The 27662-nt window shown below is 42.3% G+C and overlaps 2 protein-coding genes across 3 annotated transcripts; both read right to left on the bottom strand.

The window, feature by feature from the left end:
• Positions 1-940: 940 nt before the first annotated feature.
• cpne1 (copine I) lies at positions 941-26433 on the bottom strand. Of its 2 annotated transcripts, none has more exons than XM_034693050.1 (16): positions 26302-26433; positions 8941-9069; positions 8654-8833; positions 7921-7995; positions 7736-7807; positions 7535-7618; positions 7236-7325; positions 6931-7029; positions 6765-6851; positions 6619-6678; positions 6387-6520; positions 5470-5524; positions 5262-5316; positions 4977-5110; positions 4577-4813; positions 941-3073 (listed from the first exon to the last, which is right to left on the bottom strand). In XM_034693050.1, the coding sequence occupies exons 2-16, from the start codon at positions 9067-9069 to the stop codon at positions 2957-2959; spliced, it is 1608 nt and encodes a 535-aa protein (XP_034548941.1). In that variant the 5' UTR covers positions 26302-26433; the 3' UTR covers positions 941-2956. The 2 variants fall into 2 exon arrangements, with proteins under 2 accessions (XP_034548941.1, XP_034548936.1); XM_034693045.1 differs by lacking the exon at positions 26302-26433 and adding an exon at positions 11326-11469.
• rbm12 (RNA binding motif protein 12) lies at positions 15607-19175 on the bottom strand. Its single transcript, XM_034693032.1, is given in 2 exon segments — positions 15607-18691; positions 18693-19175. Coding segments are annotated over 2 exon segments (2106 nt in total). The 5' UTR covers positions 19056-19175; the 3' UTR covers positions 15607-16948.
• Positions 26434-27662: the final 1229 nt, after the last annotated feature.

Consider the following 27662-nt stretch of genomic DNA (forward strand, 5'->3'; position numbering starts at 1 on the left):
CTCAAGCAAGGGGGTTTATTCAGTTATTTTATATTTTATTTCTATTCAAAATGTATTTAAAATCTATTTTTAATTATTGAAGACATTAATATGATTTATTTGGTTATTATCATTATTAATATTATTATTATTTATATTTTGAATTCATTTTACATTTTTATATTAAACATATCTTACATTATTATAGACATTTATATGATTTATTCCGTTATTTTTTATTAATTAATATCTTTAATTTACTGTGGATTGTTTCATTTTTTATTTAGTTGTTAATTTGAATTTATCATTACATGATTTTTACAGATTACCTCAGCATTGTAATATTTTGTTATTTTACTTTGAGGCATTTATTTTCAGTGTAGCATCTCCTTTATTATTATCATTATTATTATTATTATTATTATTTTTTGCATATATCATGTTCTTAACCTTACTTATGGATCGTCGGGCTGGGTTGGGATTAGGATGGGAAGTCTCCTTTTTTCTATTTTTGTATTTTTAATTTATTCTATTTTTATTATTTTTATGTACAGCACTATGTGTTACAATATCATTTCATGAAAAGTGCTTTACAAATAAAGTCTTATTGATTGATTTGCGTGCAGATATCTGTTTATATAGATAAATGAATCATCTTCATATCACCACAGAGGAGCCAGGATGTCATTGCAGCTGCTCGTTCCTCCTGCTTTTGCTCTCCGCACTGACAGTAGCTTGATACTACTCGGATTACAGGCATCCCATATCAGAAACTAGAACATTTTTCATAATCAAATCTAATACCTTGATTAACAGAGATCAGCTGTTCAGTGTCTCTCTGTATTTCACACAAACAATAACACACCTCACTCATACAACAGAGAGTCAGGAGATCCGACCTCATGAGACTTGAAGAAATCATTCTTCAGACCAGCAGCAGAATGAACAGATCAGAGAAACCTTTCTTCTTTCCCAAAGTTGTTTTATTGATTCATTTTAACAGGCAAAGCTAAAACAGAGATGTTGTTACTGGTTAGACTGGTTCAGTTTAACTGGTTAGTTAGCTGCATAATTGAGGAGTAGAGCTGGTGGTCACTCAAACAGATTGAAAAATGAGCCAGCCAGGAATCACTTTGAGCTGCACTGGTGTGCAAAGCCTTCTGGGAGGTGGAGTTCATTTTCAAGATAAGCAGAAACAGCATTGTAAGAATAGCTGCATCATCATGTGACCGTGCAGCCTGTTTTAAAGTGACAATAACGTGGATGTTCATGATGCTTATTTCTGCAGATATATATCTTTTTTTGGCATCAATATTGATAATTTGAAGCCTTTAAGCAACGTAAACCACATGTTTGATAACGCTATTTCCCTTCAACTCAAACACTGACGTATAAAACAATGAAGGCACAAAAAGAATACAATATGGCCGCCAATTTCAAACTACAGTATGACATAAAAAAATATGGAAACAATGTGAACTCATGGTCCAATAAATCAGCTTTCGTGAAGCTTTCAAGTGCATTCCATCTTTAAAGGCTAAATGACATGTACCTTTATCAAATCGGAAATATTGTTGACATTTCTGGAAGATTAATTCTTTAAAATTTTGGCATTTGGGAGTTTTTATTTTCTAAATCCTGCAACTTTTGATAGCAGATCTGTTGGATATGCTAATTAGTTCCCAGCATTAAAATTATTTTACGTCGGCAAACAGAAAACTTTTCTAAATCCTGCAACTTTTGATAGCAGATCTGATGGATATGCGAATTAGTTCCCAGCATTAAGATTATTTTACGTTGGCAAACACAGAAAACATATCTTAACTCTGTAAAAATGGACTTTGAAAAAAGGCGGAATGAATAACTGTAAAAATTTGACACGTTTTTATGTACGGAGCAAAACTGGTCATTTTTAAAAGGCTAAAAGTGATGTTAAGTGGCTGCAGATGAGGCTTTGGCTGTAACTCATGCATGAGCTGTGCATATTTCTAACATCACTGTGGCTTTGCTGCAGTAAACATGAGTTTTGACACATTCAAGGGTGTTAAAGTCGTTTCCCTGCAGAGAGGAGCGGTGTCAAACTGAGATAAATGAGAGCAGGTATTCAGACTCTCGCTCTGTTGGATGCTGTGTTGTGGTCATAGTGCGTTAACTTGAAGTCATTATCGTGCAACGGTTAGGAGATTAACTGTTTGACAGATTATTATCTACAACTTGAAGTCTCACGATAATGCAGACAGATTTTACGCCAACATGAACTCACATCACGTCTGAAGCTGCGATGAGCTGAGATGGCAGCATCAACACACCACAGAAAGTCGTCGCAGAGCGGTCCAACACTCAGGAAGAAGCAGCAGCAGAAGTGTGTAAAGTCACACAGGATGAGAGTAAGGCGAGTTTATAATAAGGCATTAGAGTTAAAGCTATGATAGAGAGTAAATACTTACATTCATAATTCCAGCATTTAGAGCAAAAGCAAAGTGCAAAGTATCGATACCTGAATCAAGCTAGGCAGAGCCACACATACACAGCTGATGTACAGTGTGTCACCACCTCACTGAGAAGCCGAGTGTAGAGCTAAACACAACCAGTTTCTCCTCCCCCTGTGTGTGTGGCTCTGTGATTGTTGTGCATGTTAGTAAACATGTTATTTGCATAGTTAGTTCGCAAGCAGCAGAAAGGGTTAGTGAGTCAGCAACACGAAAATAATCATCTCATTTATCTAAAAGCAAAGTGATAATACAAAAACATGGAGTGTCCTCCTCATGGCGTTCTGATTGGCTGACAGCTCAGTGTTGCGTTGTGATTGGCTGAGAGTCATCAGAGTGGTCTCGTAGCAGTGGTCTGACCCTGGAATGGGGGGCATGAGGGCCTTCAGCATGGTGATTGGTCAGGGGGAGTGCTCGCTGTGGGTTAAGGTTTGATGGTGGTGGTGGGGGTTTAGGGGGGGGGGGGGGAGGTGGTTGGGATGCTGGTTTTAGGATTTGGGGGCAGCTTTTGGTTTAGGTGGATCCAGACCTCTCATTTTAAAGTAAGAGACCACCTGGTTGGGAACTTCAGCAAGGACAGACTGAGCCAGAGCCGCCTGGGGAGCCTGGAGAGAGAGAGAGAGAAATGTAGTGCATATGAAGGGAAACATGTTTCATTTAACACCCTAAACCCTGCACCCTAAACCCTGCAGCCTTAAACCTCATTCATGCACCCTAAACCCTGCAGCCTTAAACCTCATTCATGCACACTAAACCCTTCACCCTAAACCCTGCAGCCTTAAACCTCATTCATACACCCTAAACCCAGCACCCTAAACCCTGTGGCCTTCAACATCATTCATGCACCCTAAACCCTGCAGCCTTAAACCTCATTCATACACCCTAAACCATGTGGCCTTAAACCTCATTCATGCACCCTAAACGCTGTGGCCTTAAACCTCATTCATACACCCTAAACCCTGCACCCTAAACCCCGTGGCCTTAAACCTTATTCAAACAATCTAAACCCTCCATCCCTTAACCTCATTCCTGCACACTAAACCATGCAGCCTTAAAACTCATTCATGCACCCTGCAGCCTTAAACCTCATTCATACACCCTAAACCCTGCACCCTAAACGCTGTGGCCTTAAACCTCATTCATGCACCCTAAACCCTGTGGTCTTAAACCTCATTCATACACCCGAAACCCTGCACCCTAAACCTTGTGGCCTTAAACCTTATTCATACAATCTAAACCCTCCATCCCTTAACCTCATTCCTGCACACTAAACCATGCAGCCTTAAAACTCATTCATGCACCCTAAACCCTGCAGCCTTAAACCTCATTCATACACCCTAAACCCTGCAGCCTTAAACCTCATTCATACACGCTAAACCATGTGGCCTTAAACCTCATTCATGCACCCTAAACCCTGTGGCCTTAAACCTCATTCATACACCCTAAACCCTGCACCCTAAACCCCATGGCCTTAAACCTTATTCAAACAATCTAAACCCTCCATCCCTTAACCTCCTTCCATGCAGCCTTAAAACTCATTCATGCACCCTGCAGCCTTTAACCTCATTCATACACCCTAAACCCTGTGGCCTTAAACCTCATTCATGCACTCTAAACCCTGCAGCCTTAAACCTCATTCATACACCCTAAACCCTGCACCCTAAACGCTGTGGCCTTTAACCTCATTCATGCACCCTAAACCCTGTGGTCTTAAACCTCATTCATACACCCGAAACCTGCACCCTAAACCTTGTGGCCTTAAACTTTATTCATACAATCTAAACCCTCCATCCCTTAACCTCATTCCTGCACACTAAACCATGCAGCCTTAAAACTCATTCATGCACCCTAAACCCTGCAGCCTTAAACCTCATTCATACACCCTAAACCCTGTGGCCTTAAACCTCATTTATGCACCCTAAACCCTGTGGCCTTAAACCTCATTTATACACCCTAAACCCTGTGGCCTTAAACCTCATTAATACACCCTAAAACCTGCAGCGTTAAACCTAATTCATACACCCTAAACCCTGCAGCCGTAAACCTCTTTCATGCAGTTTGTTACACAGACTACACTTCAAACAGCTGTTATCTCTGAACAGTCTTACATCTTTAAACTGCCTCAAGGGGACGAACTGGACGATGTCTCTGGCGACGGCCTCTCCCACCGTTGACCTCAGCTTGCCGTCGTCTCCGTCCAGAAGCTCCATGGCCTTAAAGTCTGCTGGCCCCACCCCCACGATGATGATTGACAGCGGGAGCCTCGACGCCCTGACGATGGCGTCTCTCGTCTGGTCAAAGTCGGTGATCTCACCATCTGTGAGGATGAGGAGGACGAAGTATTGCTGCAGAGAGACACACAGGCATGGGTCAGATTGTGAGCGCGTTTAAGGCTTCTCTCTCTCTATGTGTGTGTGTGTGTGTGTGTGTGTGTGTGTGTGTGTGTGTGTGTGTGTGTGTGTGTGTTTGTGTTTGTGTTTGTGTGTGTGTGAGCGAGCAAGCTCTCACAGAGGCATCGTTGGTCTGTGCAGCCGTCGCAGCGATGGAAGCGACATGAGTGATGATGGGAGAGAAGTTTGTTGGTCCAGAGAGTCTCAGCTGAGGCAAAACCATCCTGTAGGCTTCAACAATCCCCTGAATACCTGAGACACAAAGAGAGGAAGATCCTTCAATGTCCGTCTGTTTATAAAAGATGAGCAGCATTAATATCCAGCTTCATCTGGAGACACAGAAACTAGCTGTGGAGTTAGAGTTCTACTTCCTACTGGTTCAGTGCGAGCATGTGAGGCTGACCTTGGCAGTACGGGTTTGTGGGGTTGAAGTTGAGGGCGAACTCGTGGTGTGCAGCCTGAAAGTTTAACGACATGAAAGTTCAGTATACGACAGAGTTTACAAGCTTCAGTCAGATCAGCTGCTCAAATGATCCTGTCATGGCTAAAGATGATCTCAAAATCAAGTAGCTAATGAAGGCTTCAGAGTTTTGGTCGGTTAGAGAACTGACCTGGTAGTCTGGAGGCAGTTTGGCACCAAAACCGAAAGCCGGGAAGAGTTTATCACTGAAACAGGAAACACAGACATTAGAAGGACTGAATGACAGGATTAAAGTGGAAGATGAAGGTTTATTATGTAGAATTAATGATGAGGGATTTTTTATGCGTGGTTCTGGATGAAGAATGCATGTGTAGGGTGTAAGGTGAAGAATTCAGGGTACAGGAAGTGAACTTTATTATGCAAGGTTTAGGGTGCAGGATGTAGTATTTGGGTATATAAATGAGATCTAAAGCTGTAGGGTTCAGGGTTTAGGGTTTGGGCTAGAGGGTTTAGGGGGCAGGGTGTATAAATAAGGTTTAAGGCTGCAGGGTTTAGGGTTTGGGTGTATAAATGAGATCTAAAGCTGTAGGGTTTAGGCTAGAGGATTTAGGGTGCAGAGTATATAAATAGGGTTTAGGCTGCAGGTTTTAGGGTTTATAGATAAGGTTTAAGTCTGCAGGGTTTAGGGTGCAGAGTATATAAATAGGGTTTAGGCTGCAGCGTTCAGTGTTTAGGGTGTATAAATGAGGTTCAAGGCTGCAGGGTTTAGGGTGCAGAGTGTATAAATAAGGTTTAAGGCTTCAGGGCTTAGGGTTTAGGTTGCAGGGTTTAGGGTGAATAAATGAGATTTAAGGCTGCAGCATTCAGGGTGCAGGGTGTATAAATGAGGTTCATGGCTGCAGGGTTTAGGGTGCAGGGTTTGGGGTTAAGGGTGCAGAGTGTATAAATGAGATTTAAGGCTGATGGGTTTAGAGTTTAGGGTGCAGGGTGTATAAATACGGTTTAAGGCTGCAGGGTTTAGAGTTTAGGGTAAAATAAGAGTACACAGTTTGGATTTACGTGAAGGACGTTTCTGAAGGTGTGGGTTGTGTTTAGGTGTGTACTTACGTGTCGTAGTCCTGGACCACTTGACCCACAGACCACAGAGCAGACAGGTACTGGTTCAGCCCGTCTGGACTCAGGTAGTGGAGAGAGTTGGCCGAGCGAGGATCCCCGTTAGAGCCGGTGAAGTCGATCCCAACCTGCAGTGTTCACACAACAATTGAGTCCATTTCAATCCTGTAAACTTGCATGTAAAATAAATCATCACGTATGTTTGTGTAACTTAATGATGACATACGGTGAAGTTGATCTGGCAGCCGCCCATCACATAGTCCAGGAAGGTGTACTGAGTCACCATCTGCAGACCCAGAAACAGGGACACAGTGTGAGGGTTAAAACCACCAGTGCACCTCTTGGTATATTACAACAAAGGTCGTCTCTCACCTTGCAGCTCTTCACAGACACAACTCCGGAGTTCTTGTAGCTCTTCTTCTTCTTCTGTTTGTCAGGGTGGATGCAGTCAAACTCCACCTGCAGGACAACACACCTGTGAGTTTAATGACATCATCACTCAGAAAGACTTCAGATGTTTTATCAGCAGCGTGCTCACCAGTGAACCGTGCGCAGTTTTCTGCAGCTCGGACACTTTAGTGGTGAAGGAACCAATCAGATCATGAGAGCCGTCGCTGTCATGGTCGGAGCAATCCACCTGCAGGAGAAGGAGAAGGAGAAGGAGAAGAAGAAGAAGAAGAAGAAGAAGAAGAAGAAGACGAAGAAGAAGAAGAAGAAGAAGAAGAAGAAGAAGAAGAAGAAGAAGAAGAAGAAGAAGAAGAAGAAGAAGAAGAAGATTCAGTCTAATCCATGTCACAGTTTCATTGGTTGTTTGGAGTAGATGTGAACTCTGATTGGTCGAACCTTCAGCGGCCGTTCAAGATCACTGCAGCAGAACGTCTGAAGGGGGATCGTGAACTTCTTCCAGGTGGGATTCAGATTGTTCTGCACCACCTACAAACACAAACACATACAAACGTTTCTTAGCTTTGTATGAAGTCATACCTAAAAATCAAAGGCCTTGTGCAAAGATGAGTTGTGTGTGTGTGTGTGTGTGTGTGTGTGTGTGTGTGTGTGTGTGTGTGTGTATGTGTATGTGTGTGTGTGTGTGTGTGTGTGTGTGTGTGTGTGTGGTGTGTGGGGGGGGGGGGGTGTGAGTGTACCTCTGTTCTGTGCACCAGCTGCCACTTTCCATCGTCTCCCTGTTTGGAAATCTCCAGGAAGGGATCGGACTTTCCAAACGTGTCCTAGAGAGAGAAATAAAACACTGGGTTCAGTCAACAGAACTGTTTATAGTAGTGTTGATTTCTAATGAGAGGAAACATGTAGAGCAAAAACAGGAGGATGAGGAGGAGCAGGTTCACCTTCTTGTCGAGTTTTTTAGCCTCAAACTCCAGCTGAATGGCTCTGTTGTCCTTTATCTCCTCTGCTGTGATCTGTACACACACACACACACACACACACACACACACACACACAAATGTCAGGATTTTAATGTTAAAAAAATGGTCTTTGAGTAAACAAATAGAGACACACGCTGCATACTCACAGTGATGGCTCCTTTCCCTGCAGGTTTGCCTTTCTTCAGCTGCAGAGGTCTGGTAATGGTTTTACTGGAAACGATCTGAAACAAACAGAGGAGTTTCACGCTCAGCAGACTCCCATCATGCAATTGGATAATACCATCATATGAATTTCAGTCCTTAAAAATCAGAGCCAGCGTTCTGATCCCAAAGACTAATCATTTAGTGGATTTAACTTCTGTTACTGTGATAACCATCCACCATGACAAACTCACACACAGACTACCTCTATAACACACAAAAAAGCTTTAAAAGAAAATAAGTGTAATACCTCAATCTGACCACTAGAGGGAGCTTACACTACATTTAACACCACATACAAGAAACTCAGCAGACTCATACGACTACAGCTGAGGAGCTCACTGATGAAGTTAAAGAATCATTTGTTAAAAATTAACATTTTGGTGGTAAGATGAAGAGTTAGAGAATTTTGACAGAAGTTGTACGAAATACAAAAATTTAATATGTAATTTTGGTGTCAAGGGGTTTGATTTTATGAAAACACACTTTTAAAGAAGGTCAGTTTGACACAAAGTCCGGTCTGTGTTAGTGTAGTGTGTACGAAGGCTGTCAGAGAATAATCAGACTTCACATTTATGATCACCTTTCTTTTTAAAACAGTCATTCATCCATAAAAAAATTATAATATTTGATTGTTTTGCACTGGTTTGAGCCTCTGGTTTTTATTTTAGTGTGTACCTGTCCCAGCGTTAGCTCCACCCCTCCCAGGTAGTCATCATCCCCGAGGTCGGCGCTCTTGTTGTCGATGTCGTAGACCCCCAGCTTCACATTCTGCACCGTCTCAAAGTGATAATCGATCCTGAGACGCTGACTGAACGACGGACTGGAGGAGTTAACCAAATGCTCAGTGCGACCCAGCTGATGGAGAGACACATGACAAGAAGAGGAGAGGAGAGAAGCGGTGTTACATTTAAAACTACAGAACTCAAAGAAGACAAAGACTCAGGTGTTCTGAGAAACGTTACCTCCGTCCATTTGTCTCCGGACTTCTGCAGCAGCACGCACAGAGGGTCGGACTTTGAGCCCACGTCTTTGTCCAGCAGGTCAGTGCAGGAGACGCAGAGCTCAATCTTAGAGATACAGTCAGTTGCCATCTGAGCGGGGACAGATAGAGAGAGATACAGGTTAGGACTCAGCTCAGGATGAAAAACGATCATCTTCAGTGGCAAGAAGGCAGGAGGATTTATTCTGACAGAGCGCTGAGATCAAAGATTCTCCTTCAACAAAAATAATTCAACCACAAACACAACATCATGTAACTGCAGGCTGCTTTAAGGACACTGTATTCAGACACTATCTTATAAAACAACTGCTTCATATGCAGCTTCACTCTGACATCCCTCCGTACATGCACGTCCACAGGATCCTGTTTGTGCATGTGTGTGTATTCCTGCAGCAGTTAATGACAGAGTGAAAACAATGAGTTTCCTCTTGAGGATGAATCAATTATCTGCTCCTTCCAGCCTTTTTAAAACACCCTGCAATGCATTATGGGAGGAAAGGGATCCCAATAATACAGTATTTTCCGCATATTTGAGCATACTTTATCCGAAGATCAAACTTCAACAGCTCACTTCAGACACCCCACTGCTGTGAAACCACATCCTGGTCCCTCCACAGAGAGGCTGGTTCTGATTGGTTAAGAAGGACGTGTTGTCTTCCCATGACAACAACGACTACTATCAACACAAGCCAGCATCTACCACGGCTCCTGTGAGCGCTGAGTCATGAGGAACTTCAGGGGGAGTCAGGGACACACAGGTGCATCAGAGGACAGAAGGTGAGAGCAGAAGTCTCGACATCACACGAGACAAAGAACGGATTATAATATTACCTGCAGTCTTTTAAAATATTTACTCTGCCAGCTTTAATGAGCAGTAAAAGGAGGTTCATATCCTATCTTACTGCCTCACCAAACGTGGTCCAAACATCTCTCTCTCTCTCGACTCTGTCCCTTCAAAACAACAGGAGCTCAGCCGCCTCCTTCATTTATTCTTTAACATTCAAAGAAGTGACATGAAGCTGTGTGAAGAGCTCTCTGTGACAGTTCTGATAATATTCAACAAGTGTTTTTATCTCATCTTCATGCAAAAGAGGCCGAGCGTGCTCAAACAGACTCTGAATAAACTGAGGGAAGCTGGAGCATCATAAACTGTTCTTAAAAATGTAAGCCTGAACTTGTACGATCATGTTAATCTGCTTTCTGTTTCATTATGCAACTATTATATTAACTCTGTAAATGAGATTAAAACCCTACAATGAGCGTGTAAAAATAGTTGTTTTAAGTGATATTAAACCACAAAATATTTGCAAAAAATGAGCTTTAGAACACTTTAAATATGATCTCTTAATGAAACGGTTTACTAAATGAAAATTTCCATAAGACTTAAACAAGTTTTTGTTAGTTTAAGAGCTGATTGTGATTTTTGTGAATATAAAATGTTGCTGTTGAAAATATGTGATATAAGTGACTGTATTTGTGTCTGAGGTTTTAAAATACAACATTCAGGGCCACAGCTAATGGTTTTATTTGATTATTGATTAATTTGTGCACTAATGCATTTGATGCTCATTGGTGTTGTGCTTCAAACATGGAGCCACATTACCTAATGTCACTACACATTGACTTTTCAGAATAAAATACTCACACGAGTGATATTAGCAAACTATTTCTCACTATAATGTTTTTAAAAGACCACCAAACTCTTTGTTTTGTTTAACAATAGACTATTTCAGTTTACAAAACTAAAAAAACACTGAAGGTTAAAATGATACATTATTTGAAGAAGAACTGTATTAACACACATTGTGTTAAAGTAATGTTATTTTCAGTATCAGAAAAAGCCACCTTGTGTTATTATTTTACTATCCTGAACTTTAATTTAACCTTTACTAAACCATAACCATCAACTTTCTGTAAATGCACCTGAAAGGAAAGTAATTTAAAGGCATCCTTTAATGAAAAACAATATTATATTCATCTAAAAAGCTGACCCTTTCATCTGACTGACCTGCACCTGAGACTTTTTATGATTAATGACCTGACCGAGCAGCACCTGAATGCAACACCAGCACCTGAAGGCATCACCAGCATGAGAGTGAGTAACATAGCAGTTAGTTACAGTTACAGCAGGTATCTTTATTTCATTAACACGACTTATATCAACATCAAATATATAAAAAAAAAACTTATATTAAGTCATGTTACATCACTGGAGTGAAAACCAACGCGGTGAGAAACTATTCACACAGTCCGGAAATGGAAACACTGCATTTACAGTAGCATTAAACATACTTAATGGATCAGTAAAGGTTACCTAACATCTGTGTTAGTCTCTGTAAACACTTACCGCAGCTGGAGTTTGTTTTTTAACGGTAACTCAAACAGAAAACGCCTGACTGTCACCGTGTAGCAGCTGAAGCTAACAGGGAGCGGCAGTTCAACACACTGCTCGGTGATTGGACAAGCGGATAGAATGCCGCGTCCTGGTTGGACTAGCGGCTAGAATCCCGCGTCCTGATTGGACAGCGTGCCTTTCAGTTCCGCCCTATGAGTCAGAACGATGCTAGACCATAGACTGTGTGCTAGACTGTGAAGAGCGGCAGAACAAACAAGACTTCCGGTTGAACACCTTCAAAATAAATGCACCACGTACAATGAATCCACTTGAAAATGACTCCTTAAAGCTGGTATTTACACGTTTACCAATTTAAAAGCAAATATTTAAACAAATAACAACGTTCAGCCAAGCAGCATTCTGTTTAAGCATATCCAAAACACAAATTTAAGGCAATATACTCCTTATAAAAAATGTTCTGTTCGAATCATAATCAGCCAGCCAAACTTATCCTGCTGAAAACCCCCAAAACACATTCAGTCATCGGTCAGTCATCATTCCTGTCTGCTGTGCCCACAGACTGGAACAATTTACAGAAACAACTTTAAAACTGGTCCACTACATCTCAAAATCAGCCTTCAGGGACTCTCTCATGGACACTCTTAAACACACCTGCAACTGCTTCGAATCCTGGACTCCTGCTGGTCGCTGTTCGTTATTTACTCTGTTCTGTCCCGTCATGTTTAACTTGTCTTGGAATTTTTCTTAACCTTGAGTTTGTTTCTGTCATAACGGTTATCCCTGTGCCTTTTGCCAGGTCATCACTGTAAATAAGAATTTGTTCTTAATGACTTACCTGGTTAAATAAAATAAATAAAAGCCAGTCAGAGCGTCTTTCTACAGGGAGAAAGCAAGACTTTTTTTGTACTCACTCTAACGAGCTTGATCTTTATTTGTGTATCATTTTATGCCTGTAAAAGCCGTGTTTTCAGCTGATGAGATGTCATACACATTTCAGCGCTTTATATTGAAGGCTATATAGTCAAACCGGAAGTGTTGCTCCCTATTCAAAAATTACTCAAGGTGTGAGCTGATGCTGCTACAGAGCAGAACTGAGAAGATCAGAAAGGAAACGGGAAAGTTTTAGGAGTTTAATGGAGAACAGAGGCAGCGGATATAAACAGGACAAACTCAGCAGGAGAATATATATTTATGTAATCCACATCCTTTGCAGCAGACTCTCAGTGAATTCACAAAACACAGCAGAACATCACATCCAACTGCAGACATAAGAAGACACAACACAGAAAAATGCAGTCCTGAGAAAGAAGAAAGCACGTGTACAAAAACCATTGTTTTCTTGTTAGACCATGTAGAACAAATTTAAACTCGCACTCTCTCACCCACACACGGCTCCAGTTAGCAATATTTATCAATATCATACCAGCTTTAATTTCTATACTACTTAAAATTCTAATTATTTAATTCTCTAAATGCAAAAGTCCAGCTGCAAAGAAGGCATAGTGGTCCTACATTACTAAAACTCTTAAGTCTAGACTGAGATGCTGCACATCAAAGGACCTAATCAAAAAACTGTGACTAATATCTTTCATTTTGTGAATTATGGTCCTGTTTAGAGTCAAATTGTGATACAGCAGGATGTGTTTATAGACTAATAGTCTACTTGTTTACTTTTGGGCACCTCCAAATAGCTCCTTAAGGTAATCACCTACAAACCACCTGACACTGATGTCCATCTATCATCTACAATGCATCAAGATAGTACCCTCTACAAGCAACCACCTCCCTCTGTATATGTATCTTTGGTCATTTATGGTAGTATAACTATTGATTATGACTACATTGTACTTTTGTGATCATTTTAAATGTCTTAAACGAGGTACCAACATGTCCGTCACTCACCTGCAAGTCCTCAAGTCCTGCCTTCTGTCTGTCTATAGATCAGTCGTAGTCGGTACACCTGAGCAGGTGAATGATTGCCGAGTCAGTCTAAGTAATAAAGGGATTATTTCACCACTTTCCTCTCTAACCCACACACACACTCACTCACTCACTCACTCACTCACTGTTCAGACTCTCATCCTTCGCAGAGGCCAAATCTGTCATCAGGGTTTTTCGTTAGCTTCAACAGTCCTCTCCACAACACAAGACTTTACCAACAATGGTGTCCACTTCACCTTATTGGAGCCTGTTTATTAAGTTATTGAACACAACTCAAAACTGCATGCACAACCAGGGTATCAGTGCACCTGTTTGGGGGCCAACCACTTCCTGAAAGCAGCAGCTGTCTCATTCAAACAACTTCCACTAATGGTTTCGGCTACTTAGGGTTACCAATAGAACAAAAAGTTGGCTGCCGTGAAAAATAAAATATTTTAATGGTATTCAATTTATTTAAATCTTCTATTTGATTGAAACTAGTGCAGACAACATATCAAATGTTAAAACAAGATTCATTATTTTCTTAATACATGCTTATTTTAAATGTGGCGACACCAAAGTTGTAAAAAAGTTGGGACAAAGACGTAAAAGCAGTGCTGCATTAAAACAGACATGACCCTGTAGTGGAACTGCAAATGCAGGTTAAAGCTGGGACATGCAAAGAGAAAATTATATAAACATAATCCAGAAATGCCGGAAACTTCTTGCCCAAGCCCATTTAAGATGAACTGAGGCGAAGTGGCGACAAATCCAAATTTGACGTTCTTCTTGGAAATCATGGACGAAGCATCTAAAGAGAGGGCTCTCCATCTTATCATGCTGAACCACAGATACAGGTTTTGGGATAAGCTTTAACACTTGATTGGATTGTTGTCTTTGCACTTTTTCTAATTAAATATATTATTATTTCTTGATTTGCATTTACATTTTACAACCCATCCCAACCTTATTGGAATGTGGGTTGTACTTTGCACATTTTCCTTGATCTTTTCATTCCAAAGTGATGAAAGAATAAGGAGAACTAAATAAATACAACTATGTTATGTTTTGGTCTACTCGTTTGTCTTGTGTGAAGCCTCAGAGTAACTGACTCACACCTATTTATAATCTTAATTTTATCAATGCTGGCACTGCTGCAGTTGAAAAAAAAAATCAGGGTGAGAGGTTTCACTTTTTACGTCCACTAACAGCAGGGGTTCCCAAACATTTAGTCCAGGACCCCCAAAATAACAGAGACTTGATACCCTAAATGCCCCTGAGGTGGTTACATTTTGTATGTTTATATATTGTGTCTTTGTAATTTCAAAAAGGCTACAAGCAGCATAATTTCCCCAGAGGTCATGTGGCAACAAAGTAAAGAAGAAACTGGTGATTTTTTTTGTTACATGGTTTAATCTAAAGTGTAGCTAAATTTTTGTATTTATGTTTACAACAATTGATAAAAATGCAATGTTTGATCATTCTAAATTTCTATTGTTTTTCTTGGAAGGCATCTTGTGACCCCTCCTTTCAGAGTCTTGCGACCCTCCGGGGGTTCCTAACCCCCACTTTGGGACCGCTGACTTACAGTACTTGTAATATGTAGAGTAAGCTAAAGATTTAGCAATCTAGCTACTGGTTGTACACACAGTATGAGAAAGTATCAAAGCTTTAGGAGGCTTGCAAAGGTAGGTGGGATACAAATTACAGTTATCAACGTAAGAATCGAGGACAATGCAGATGAAAACTGCTCAGCTGGGCTAGTTAAAGCTCCTGTGGATTTCTTATTGGTAATGAAACACTGAAATGAAAACTATTACTTCCATTTGACCTACAAAAGCAAATAGCCTACCATCATGAGTGATTATTTCTATAGCAATGTCTTAGACTACTGCTGCTGGGTAGGTGTAAAACAAGGGGTTTCATTTTTTAAAGAGTGATACATTTGACTGTTAAATGACAACAGGGTGAGAATTTATGTTAAAATAAAACACTACTTACACATGAACCGGACAAATCAGCAAAGAGAAAAGAGGTACTGCTTTGTCCACAGGGATCGCCAAAATCATGAAACCTAAGTTCTGCACAGGAGCTTTAATACGCCAGGATCCACTAGCTTAACACAACAAAAACCTACAGGGGGGATTTTGTTGGAAAGGATGTGATCCTCCAGAACAGACATCAGCTACTGTGTTCATCGATAACAGAGAACATCTAAAGCATGGAAACAATGGCTGCTTGCGGCACCACCACTTTGTTAGAACAACGTTTACTTTCAATGACGACGTCAACATGACTCGACAAAAGTCCGTCATCAGAGAGTGAAGAGCATACAGTCAGAGAGAGCTGATGCGCAGGTGAGCATCAGGAATTCCTTTTATTAGCCAAAAGCAGAGAAGACCCTACATCATGTATGGTTATACAATCATACAAGTTTGTTCACACTGACAATAGAAACATAAAATGAGATTGAAAGTGGAAATATCCAAAAATGATCAAACATAGAAACAACAGAAAATCTAATAAACTTAAAGGGCTATAGACTTTCAGCATCCTACAGTCAAACACCTACTTAGCATGAGGAGAAGAGGGTTGGCATGGCATTCGTTAGAAAACAGCAACATTAAAAAATGTGACAGGAAAAAGATTCAACAGCCAAAAGACAGTATTTTCAAATTAAAACATAATTCAGCAATCTGTCCATCCAACATCCTCTACAGAGCAACAGAGCACTTCTGCAACACAGAATAGCATCAATATTTTACTACAGCAATAGTGTATTAGCAAGAGAAACTTGATGTTAGAATACTTTTGACCACGGGAACAGGGCATTTGATCATGAGAATAAGCTTTTATCACAATGTTACCGTAGTAACCAGAGCAGGTGTGGACTTCACCGCAGAAACAAAGCATCAGTATTTCAAAGTGGCGTGAGAAAAGTCCTCTACAGCATTGTTACCAAAGCAATGGAGTACAAACAGTTGATCATAGACACAGCTTTTTAGAGCAGGAAATATAGTGAGCGAGGGAACAGAGCAACAACAGTTCATTGAGGTTGAAAGAGTTTTCCTCGATAACCATAGAAAAAGATTTTACCATATCAACACAGCATGTGAAGATTCCAGGAGAGCAACAGAGCATTGAAACATTTTAACATGGCAACACGTTTTAACAGAGCAACAGAGCATAAACATTTTATCATGGCAACATCATTTCACCACTGCGACAGAGCATCTACATTTAAACCACAGCAGCACAGCATGTTAAGCACATACAGCATCAAGGTTTGTCATGATCATCGTGTTCAGCGACAGAGCAGATGTTCAGTGAGCCCGTCTGGGCGTGTCTTGACAAAAAAAAGTTGGAAACAAAGTGAGAAAGAAACCAGAGAGAAACCAGCTGTCAGCATCAACACCAACATTTTGTGCAATCAGAGTCAGTGGAGGAGCTGCAGGTAAGCGTAAAGTCTGGATCAAAGTCTTCCTATTAGACATACTGTAAGGGGCGGGGCTTACCTGTTAATACTACACACAGGGGGAGGAGCCTCCGTAATAACTGATAGTCTAAAATGATCCGGTTGCAGTCGAGTAAGTCTAAGGTTTGTTAATTGTTGGTGGTGTTGCTCCTGGATAGCGGATCAAGCTTTGTGTCTCATCGTTTATCTACAGTTAGTGTTTTTTTAAGGGGACGGGATTTAACCCAGGCTTATCTTGACCTTACGCGCTCCAATAGGTCGATCGTTTAAGTCCATGACTGCAGCCGTGGCCTCCTCATGGTTCTGAAAGGCCACCATGGCCTCACCAGTCGGCAGGCCTTTCTCACTAAACTGCAGACAGACTGAGCCTGGCAGGACCTGGTAGCCATAGAAGAAGTCCATGATCTCATCAACTGTTACAGTGAATGGCATGTTCTGTAGCTTAACAATTATGGGGCTGGAGCCGCCGCGTTGACCGTTTGGATTATTAGATGCCCCAGGGGTTGCCTGGTTGCGGAGATCAGCTGCTGGAGTGAAGCCTTGCTGTCCACCAGCAGACCCACTTCCTGGACGCCCTTGGTTGTTGTTAGCTCCTCCACCCCGGTTCTGTCCTCCTCCACCTCCTTTTCTGTTGGCATTTTCAAAAGGCACCAGTCCTCTCAGTCCATCCTGGCCAAATGGGGCCCCTCCTGATGCTCCAGGTCGATAGCCCGGAGGATCCAATATCGGAGCTCCAGGAAGACCGGCAACAAGAGGGGGAGCCACTCCCAGATTTACATCTCCCAACCCTGCTGCCAGAGGAGGAAGTGGAGGGGGGCCTGCCAGTCCATTCCCTGGTGCCGAGAATGGAGTCACAAAGGGGGCACTGCTGAGATTCCCCATTGTGTTTCTAAGAAAGTTAAACTCGTCACCACTCATCCCCGCAAATGGGTTTAACTGGGGTTGCTGGGTATTGGGCTGGGTTTGTTGGTGCTGGTTTAGATTTTGGTTCATCTGGTTCTGGTGCTGATTGCGTTGACCCCTCTTGTTTTGGGGAGGGGGATTCCTCTCAATTTCCTTCATCTGCTCAAAGGTCACAAGGTGAACAAAGGCATCGCGACCATTCAGTTTTTGGCGGTGCAGTCTTTCAGCTTTGCGTGCATCCTCCTCAGTCCGAAGCTGGAAGATAGCCTGCCCTAATCCATTGCCATGGCTATCTGTCAGAACCTTTAGGGTGTCTTCATAGATCCCCACACCCTCCAAGAAGGCACGAACATCCTTCTTGGATATGTTGTAAGGTATGTTAGTGATGTGGGCACAGTTCCTGGGAGATTTCAAGCCATCCTGATTCTTGCCGTCACCCTGTGCTTCACGTTTGCGGATGCTGTCTATTTTTTCAAGCATTCCCTTCCGGCTAATTGGATGGACCTGGATGAAGCGAGTGCCCATGTACTGCATGTGAGCACCCAGAGCGGTCTTGTAATCCAGTTCTGATTTGAATTCAAGGAAGCCCTCTCCTGTTGCACGCCCATTGGGTCCATAAGCAATGTAGATGCTGTCCTCTATAATCGCTAAACTGTTGAAAAAATCTTTGATTTGTTTCTTGTCTGCTTCGTAAGGAAGGCCCTTCAGGTAAACACAGAACTCTTGACGATGGGGAGATCTTGACCTTCCTCGCTGATCCCTGCTGCCTGGCCCTGACCCAGCAATACCACGACGGTGCTGATGCTCTGATTGGTCATTATTTGATTTGATGCTATGGTGACTTACAAGGTTTGTTGCGATTTCATTCAGACTGGCCCATTGCCGCTCAGATCCAGGGGTGATCTCAATGAACCTTTGGCCCATCATGCCCCCTCCACGCTTTATGGCTTCAAAGCTTTCCTGGGGTGAGTAGAACTTCACCATCGCTCTGCCAGTGGGTCGGCCTTGCACGTCCTTTATCAGGTGAACCCCTTCCACCCCAAGACCCCGGAAAAAAAGCCCTGACCTCCACCTCTGAGCAGGAGAATGGGAGGTTCTGTAGTAGGACGAACAAGTCATCAGGATTGACTCCTCCTACTCCACCTGCTGCCGCAGCAGCAGCAGCCTTCATGTGGGCCTGGAGGCCGAGAGAGGCAAGGGGGGAGAGGGGGTTGAATAGCATAGGGTTTGGGGTTCCCAGAGGGAGGCCGGAGCCTAGTCCCGCTGGTGGGGGGAGAGAAGGGTTAAATGGAGGCAGAGAGGACATGTGTTGGAGATGGGACATCGAAGGTACTGGAGGTCCCTGGGACATTTGGGAGACAGTGGGAACAGGAGGGAGAGAGGAGACTGGAGGAGGAACAGGCATGGAAGGTAGTGTGGGCATGGGGGGGCATGGAGGGCATGCTTGGGAGCGGAGGAATAGGTGGAGGTCCAGCGTTGAGCGATGCAAGAGCTGTGGTGAGAGTGGGGGCAGAGCTGTAGCTGTTGGCGAAGCTTGGCACTAAACTGGCCACTGCCTTGTTGCTTTGTTGCTCCTGAGATGAACTTGCTATGGTTACTGAAGCAGGGGTGTTACTGAAACCCTGATGGCCATGACTTCCACTTCTGCCCCCTGCTCCTGGCTGTACTGTGGGTATGGGGGTGGCTGCTTGACGATTAGCATTTCCTGCTGATGGTGCAGCTGTATCAACAGCACCTGGCCCGGCCTCAAATCTTCGTCGGCTGAGCTCGATCATGTTCTGCATTTCGGTCTTACTGCTAAGCAACAATGACACTTTGGAACCCTTAATGGACCCGCCTGTGCGCATCATCCCCAGTCGGGCATCCTCATCAGTGGCAAATACAATGAAGGCCTCACCATGCTCACCGCCTACAATGTGCACTCCCCCGTCAGGGATGGTGAGGCCAGAGAAGAAGTGTCTGATGTCCATGGTGCCAGCCACTATGGGCAGACCCTGCAGCCTGATGACTACCGCCATACTGACTGCTAAACAACAGCCCTACAACCTGGGGAGAAAGCAAGACTTCATCAGATGAAGAGCAGAAAAGGGGCAACCAGTGGTTTCCAGATGTTCCCTCAGGACATTATTTTTTACTTTAAAGGCTAATAAAAACTATGCCAACACCAGTTCAATTAAATTTCTTAAGAATAACCAGAAAACCACTTTCTTAATTTGGTGTGCCCATTTCTGGATCCTGACATTTGGAAACCAGTGGTTATTTGAATGAGTTTGGGGAATTGGGGTAATATTATAAAACACTTGGATGAAATCTAAACTCTCGCCATTTCCAAGCTCTGTAAAAAATACATGGCAAACAACAGAGGAATGGCACCACCTATTTAAATCAACATTTTATACAGAAACAGGTGAGGAATGAAAGGAAAAACAACATTTTATTTAATGCTGATGATGGTTTTGACATGGCTGTCCAACAGGTTGGTCAATAATGTCTCGAAGCTGTTATGTAGGGTTGGAGATCTGCTAAGTGTAAGGCCAAGGGATAGAATTTATAAACATTTTTATACTCCAATCAGTGCCACTTTTGCAGATGGAAGGGGCATCATCATCCTGAACAGACCACATGGGAAAATGTGTTCCATGAAAAGGATAACAACTTTGCATCCTATAGTTGAGACCCTTGCTGCTAGTGGGACAAGGGGATCCAACTACACATGCAAATCAAGCCAGAGCTTTCAGGGGTCACATGAGGGGTCAAGCATTCAAGTTTTTCCTTTTATTTGTCACCTTCTGTATAAATATTTCACCTGAAAATCCACATTTCCATAAACACAAACAGCAGGGTAATATGTGTTTTGTGTATTGTATTCATAGCTGAGTCTGACCAATATTTATGCTGGCAAGCTACCTGTATCATTTACTTTTTCCAGAAGCAAGCATGCGGGTCATATTCTCTGATTCCTTCATGTGAAGTCAAAATGGTCTGCCTGAAAACTAACCCTGTTTCTAACTTTGCTGTTAATGTTGTAAAGTGGATGCAGACCGTAGACAATATTCTCATAGTTCTTCATAAGAAATTTCACTAAACAGCTCAGTTTTGTGCCGGTTTACACAAGAAACGTATGGAAATTTAAGTCCACAGCATGTTTCAGGTCATATGAGTGCAAGGCAAATGGTCTGACAGTGTCTGGAACCCCAATCCTTCTTGGGAATTGGAAATAATTGGTCATGGAAAGAAAACCATGTAGCACAAACAATTTGTTTGGAGGTTACTGAAGCTTCTAAATCTTGTCAAAATCCCACTCTGAGTCGGTCCCTGAATGTCACTAAGAATATGTGCATTCTGCTTCTCTAAAATAGCGGTTGCTGTCGTCTACCATGCAACACAAAGATAGTAAACCTTGATGAATCTCATGCAGCTTGTAACTCACCAATGCACTAAGCTGTGTGTCTAGTTTCCCTGTAAAACAGACAGAGGAGCTCTGCAGGACACTGAAACCTGGTGAAAGGGTCAGAAAACATCAAAATTCAAGATTGATATCAAACTAATATTCAAACAAACTCATTTGAAGGTCTAACTGAAGATGGGTTTACTTGGCGGGTTCGTGTTTTCAGCAGCCGGCACCTTCAGGGTCGTGTATATCAAATGCATTGGGTTATGTTTTGACTTGGCCAAATATGGGTTGTCTAAGTTAACACAGAGAAAAAGACTAAAGTAAGGAGTCTCAACAACACAAGAGACTTTAAAGACCTGAGCTGGCAGGTGACACAAAATGCAAACTAGACCTACACTGCCCCAGACATGTAGAGCAGTAAACTGACAACAGGGTATGCTGAACAGCCAGCAACCACCAACAACCACCCTATGATCACCCAGAGGAAACCCAGGGACTTCCTGGCATCCAGCAACAACACACACAGGTGGGTTGGTCTGCTCCTGCTGCTTCCTTCGCTCTCAAGCACCAAGCAGCACCAATCAGGAAGCAACCCCGTCAACCAACAGATCTGCAGTACATCAACAAAACATTGGCATCAAGTTTACAGGAGCAAAGCATTAATTTAACAACCAGGGTGAAAAGAGCAACATCATCAACATTTTCAAAAGAGAGCACTTTCATGTAAACAGGAGCAACATTAGCATCATGTCAACCAGCGCAACATTAGCATACATCAACCAGAGCAACTTTAGCATGAAAAAACAAAGCAGTATCAGCTAGAAATGTACCAGCACAGCAACAAAGACAGCAGCTGATCAGAAGAGAAAGCAAAAAGAAGGGAGGCACTGAAACACGTGTGCTACCACGGATAGGAAATAGGACCAGCTATGCAACAGGTGAGAGAGCAATAATCAACTGCTTCACAAGTGTCCTGAAACTGAGAGAGATGTTCAATCTCTGGATTCCATCAAACCCTGATAAACTAGAGCCCGGCCAATACAGGATTAATAAAACAGGTGTGATTCAAGAGGGGCAAACCAGCAACAACGCAGCGGATTGGTGGAGATAGATACAGAGCGCCTTTGTGCAAGAACAGAAACAGATCTTGTGATTGTGCACCAATTTCAGGGCAATTTGATACTCAGAAAGCTTCTTTCAATAATACTTACCAATATTATTGACTGCAACCCAATTCAAAAGTGGACCACTAGTTTGCTGCAAGTGCAAACTCTCAGCAAAAACAAGTCAAATGTTTCAATGGAAGGCCCATGGTCAACTCCAATACATCTGTCAGCTCTTAGTTACGCTTCTATAGGCTTAGACTGCCGGGGGAACTGGCACAATGACCCAATGGGATCCCGTCTCACCTCCTTCCCCCCCAACACCCCATCTCTTACTTTAACTCTTCCTGTCCCATTAAGTCACTAACCCTATACCTTTCTGGAGTCCCTGAGCTCCCTTGTCTCGTAGGTTCCTCTGGATCTCTGCTGTAGAAGTCCTCCTGCTGTGGACGTTCCAGACTCCAGCAGCTATTAATAATAATAACTGGTATTTTATATAGCGCCTTTCAAGAAACCCAAGGTCGCTTCACAGGGTCAGGTAGGGGTCTGGGGGGAAGGTGGGGATAATACTATCTAATGGGGAAAGGCCTTGAGGAGAAGGTGCGTTTTGACTGCTTTTCTAAAACTGTCCAGGGTTGGGCGTTGCTGATGTCAGGAGGTAGAGAGAGAGTTCCACAGAGCGGGGGCTGCCACACTGAAGGCTCTGTCTCCAATAGTCTGCAGCCTAGTCCAGGGGATGGAGAGGAGACCTAGGTCTGAGGACCGTAGGTTCCGGGATGAAGTGTGTTGGTGGAGGAGGTCAGCCAGGTATTGGGGGGGCAAGGGCATGCAGGGATTTGTAGGCTACTGCTACTACTACTACCTACTACTACCTATTACTACTACTACTACTACTACTACTATCTGTCTCACCACTATCATCTCTCTCTCTCTTCATCTCCCTCTATCCCTCTCTCCAACACGGACTCAGCAGATGTGTGTCTAACATGAGTCTGGCCCTGCTGGAGGTTTCTGCCTGTTAAAGGAAGTTTGTCCTTGCCACTGTAACATTTATTAAATATTGCAAAGTGCTCTGCTCATGGTGGATTAAGATCAGATCAGACTGAGTCCTGTCTGTAAGATGGGACTGGATCTTATCCTGTCTTGATGTTGGGTCTTTGTTAATAATAGAACATAGAGTACGGTCCTAGACCTACTCTGTTTGGAAAGAGTCCGAGGATAATGTTTGTTGGGATTTGGCGCTATATCAATAAAAATGGGTTGATTGATATATCAGTCAGGCTCTAGTTGAAACTGTAACATCCGGTCCAAAATGGACAACTCAACACTGACACTCTGCAACTTAAAGAAGTTGCTTGATGAAAATGTTGACAATACAAACCCTTTAAAATCTTGAGACCTGGTGCAGCAGCTTCCTGCAGCTCACAGCATTCAACACAATCAGAATTTGGAATCATTTCAGCCACAGCAAAGATCAAGTCCACCAACACTGACATGATTGACAGCTCACCAAATCATTCCTCAAGAGCAAACTTGTTCTTGAGCTTCCTGCTTGTGTCTGCGGGAAACAAACAGCAAGAGGATTTAAAACAGCGAGAGGAAACAACAACAGCTTTTCATTCGTCAAAGACAACCAGAGTAAAAGAAGCTGCAGAGACATTCATTGAAAATACATGAAAACCAAACACAACGCATCCTTCCGACAGGCAGAGAACCAGAAATCAAGTTTCAATGTGACAAACTCAGAAAAGCAGATTAAAAGATGATGCCACTGTCTTCATTTAAAGCTTAAGTGCAAAACGTCCACAAAAACACCACAAAGGGGGAACAAGAAGAGTGGAGAACCAAACAAACGTAAACACATTTCAGGAGAAGGATGGAGAAACCTCTTCACATCAGCCTACTCACTTCTCAGCAGACGAGGCAACCAGGCATCATGAGGCAGGGAACACAGCCGTCAGCGCACCTTGTAAAACCTTTGACAATGGTCAAAACTAGATCCCTTCACCAATTTCAAAACATGATCCCCTCCCTCATAAAGTCAGAACCAATAAAAATCCACAGCCTCCAAGCATTACCAGCTTCCAACAATACATTTCACCTGAAGCCAGAATATGAGAACACTAACCCTGCCAGAAAACACATCACAAGGTGTTGACATTTTCCTCAGTCAGTGTAAATCTGCATAAATACGCCGTATAAATTAATTCCCATCTAACTGATGGTCTATTATATATTAATTGTAAAACCACTTCTACAGATACAACTTTTATTTTAACATGCCAAATAGTAACTGATAGGCAGGAAGTTAACCTTGAAATTAGGGATGTCCTGATCTGATTTTTTACTATTGAATATTTGGTGATACCAGTCCCGATCCAATCCTTATTTTTCCCTTTAAGAAAATAAGTAATTCACAAAATCACTAAAATAGGTCTTATGTTTATTCCATTTATCTAATCCAGCTAGCATTGATGTAAAACTCAATCTGTTTTACAGCTCTGCTGTATGTGACCAAAAACTGTGTGCTTCATCACAGCACACTTAAATCTAAGGCTGCTCTGAACGCAACACTCACAAGACAGAGCATAATTCACAACGGCAGCATACATCTGCGAGGTGGAGAACGTAAATATTGGGGAGTGACAGTGAGATCGAAACACACTCGGTTGCTAATGCTAATGTTCTGTGTTTGGTTTATGTTTTCGCCTTTTTTAACCGCATGTCCCTGGAGAGTTACCGTAGGGTGTGTAGAGCGTAGTGTTTTTCTGTAATGTGTCTGGCGCTGCACAGGGAGTTCTACATCAAAGTCCCATTTATGATTTCTCAATATGTAAACACAGCTAAGCAAACTCAGAAACTCAATTACACACGTGCGTTAGCCTTCAGCTGCAATTGTGTTAGAGGCAGCGGACGTAAATGATCAGATGAGATGATTGGATCAAATGCCGATCACCAATTAATTGAAAAACGTCCAGATCGGCTCTGATCCGATGGTTAAGATCGGGACATCCCTAGTTGAAATCCTTTAATTTGACAATGTTCACACCGCTCTCTCTTCCAGCGCTGACTGCAATGATGTTGTCAAAACTAAAACACTTTTTCCGAACAAAACCAAATGTATGACTACTTTTACACATTCTGTGCATTATAGGCACTTTGAGGAATTTTTAACCATTTAAGAAACAGACTGATGCCTCTTGAGACCTTCAAACGCAAACAAGACCATCAACAACAACACGGATACCTTCTCTGTAGTCATTTTTATTGCCTGAAACCGCCCTGAGGGGGTAGACGATTGACATCTCGCTTTAGAAGATGCTACTTTTTGCATACAGGACTAGAAATAAGAGATACCACTTGTCAATAAATCAAAAGTTCCTCATAGAAGTTTAAAAGGGTATTTTGCATGACTGTGTTAAATACTTGATTCTGCTCGTACATTAACACGCCATAGCAACAGTATGTTATTCTCAATAACAGACCATTGCTAGGGCTGGGCTCTGATCGCAGAATGAAGTACGTTTGGTTTGTTTACTGTGGGAAACCATAGAAAGAGCATAAAACAGTGAGACCTATTTATGCTATACCTGATCAGGACACCTGCCACTCATCTGTACCATCCTCTACCTGCTCACGTCAACAGTTCTCGATTCGATAAACGTGTGACGTAAAAATAGGGGGCGTGGGTTGTGGTTTTGGTCTGCAACCCGCAGAATAATCCCAAAAATGCAGCCTTAAAAAGTTCAGATCAGAGCTCAAATTTAGACACTTTTAGAAGATATAACAACATGAATGAAAACACTGAGTCTGTTTGCTCGAGCTGTAACCAGCTGTAGCTAGCAGCGAGCTAACGTGTGTTTCCAGACATTCAAAAAACACGTTAGCGTCCATATTAATTAAAGCACGTCAATGAACCTTCAATAAACATTTAAATTGAGAATAAACCTTCCGGTTACACTATCTACCCTCCAGAGATCATAATGAATGTAGCCTAGCTTAGCTCCTGGAGCAGGCTAACACTGTATTAGCAGCTAGCTTGTTTGGAGCCTCGCTTTGTGTGTGTGTGTGAACCGGAGAACCGAGCAGGACGAGCTCTTTCAGCGGCTCCTGCTCGCTCCGCTCCCCGGTGTGAGTGCATCTTTGTGCGGCCTGCGCTGTTGGATTCTTACCGAGAAATTTCAACAAAACTCTGAGGTTTTAACTCATGAACGAGCTCTTTTCTTCGTCTCTGTGCAGGCTGCAACGGCACGAAATGTCGGTGTAAACAACGCGAGACTAGACGTATTGTCGCGAGATAGAGGTTTCCTCTGACGTCAGAGCAACAACGCCACCGTCTATGGTAAATACCAGAATCCAAATGTAATAAATCTCACACACGCTTTGAAGAACTGCACACGCTATAGATATAATACAAGATGAATTTACAGAATAAATATTTAACTTATTTCAGTGTTTATTAGTTATATTTTTCATCTTTTCATGTATTATTATTTCATCATAATTATAATGTCATGTCTGATAAAGCTTCCTAATTTGTTTATCTTAATGTTAACTATACATATGAAAGTTTTCTGTAATATATGTAATGTTATCCAACGCCTTCAATAAATTTGTCTTCTTCTTCAAAAAAGAAAAGCTGAACAAAGCAGAGCAGGTTTTGGGACAAATATTAATAAATATATTCTTGTAATGTAGATGTTAAGAAGCTGATCATGTTAAAGGTCCCTTCAAGCTTTTTAAAGCTGGGGTTGGTAGTCAGATTTAGATAAACTTTTTGTTATACTGGTTAAAATGATCTTTATGTCCCGATGGCAATCAAAACATAATGTGCTCTTAAAAAAGAGCGAGTAAAGCCAACCACTCCCTGCCGTCAGAACCCAAATTATGAAACCAATCAAATCCCATCCTGCTGTTCTGCCAGCCTCCTGCTGCGCATACATTTCATGTTTGTTTGTGTTTAAATTTCACTTTGATAACTTTTTGGTGTTTTCTTACCGCTGAGTGAGACATGAGTTGACTTAGTGCAAAACACAAACAATGTGCTGAGGACCGGTTTTGAATCAGTCACCATCATATGGTCGCGAATCAGCAGCGCTCGTGCATTTGAATTTTAAAACAACTACTGTTGGCCAAAGTGCTTTACAAGGTAAACCGTAAAAAGCACATGAAGACATGGACAACAACACAACATATTCATATAAAAAAGTAAAATCAGTCGGGATATCAACGTTCTTATCTCAAGGAGAAGGCCAAGAGAACAAATCGGTCTTCAACAATGACTAAAACATTCATTAGTGGGGGCCAATAATACTTGAAGTGGTAAGCCATTCCAGAGCTTAGATGGTGCAAGAGCCTTGTGCGTTAACAGTGCAATTTTAAAATCAATCCTGTGATAGACTGGAAGCCATCGGGGAACATGCAGCACTTACTAGTCAGGAGACGAGCAGTAGCACTTTGAGCGAGCTGCAGGCGCTGAATGGACGACATGTCTAATATAAGCCCACATACAAGGAATTACAATAATCAAGCC

The sequence above is a fragment of the Notolabrus celidotus genome, chromosome 1 (assembly GCF_009762535.1).
Source record: "Notolabrus celidotus isolate fNotCel1 chromosome 1, fNotCel1.pri, whole genome shotgun sequence".
NCBI classification, from domain to species: domain Eukaryota; kingdom Metazoa; phylum Chordata; class Actinopteri; order Labriformes; family Labridae; genus Notolabrus; species Notolabrus celidotus.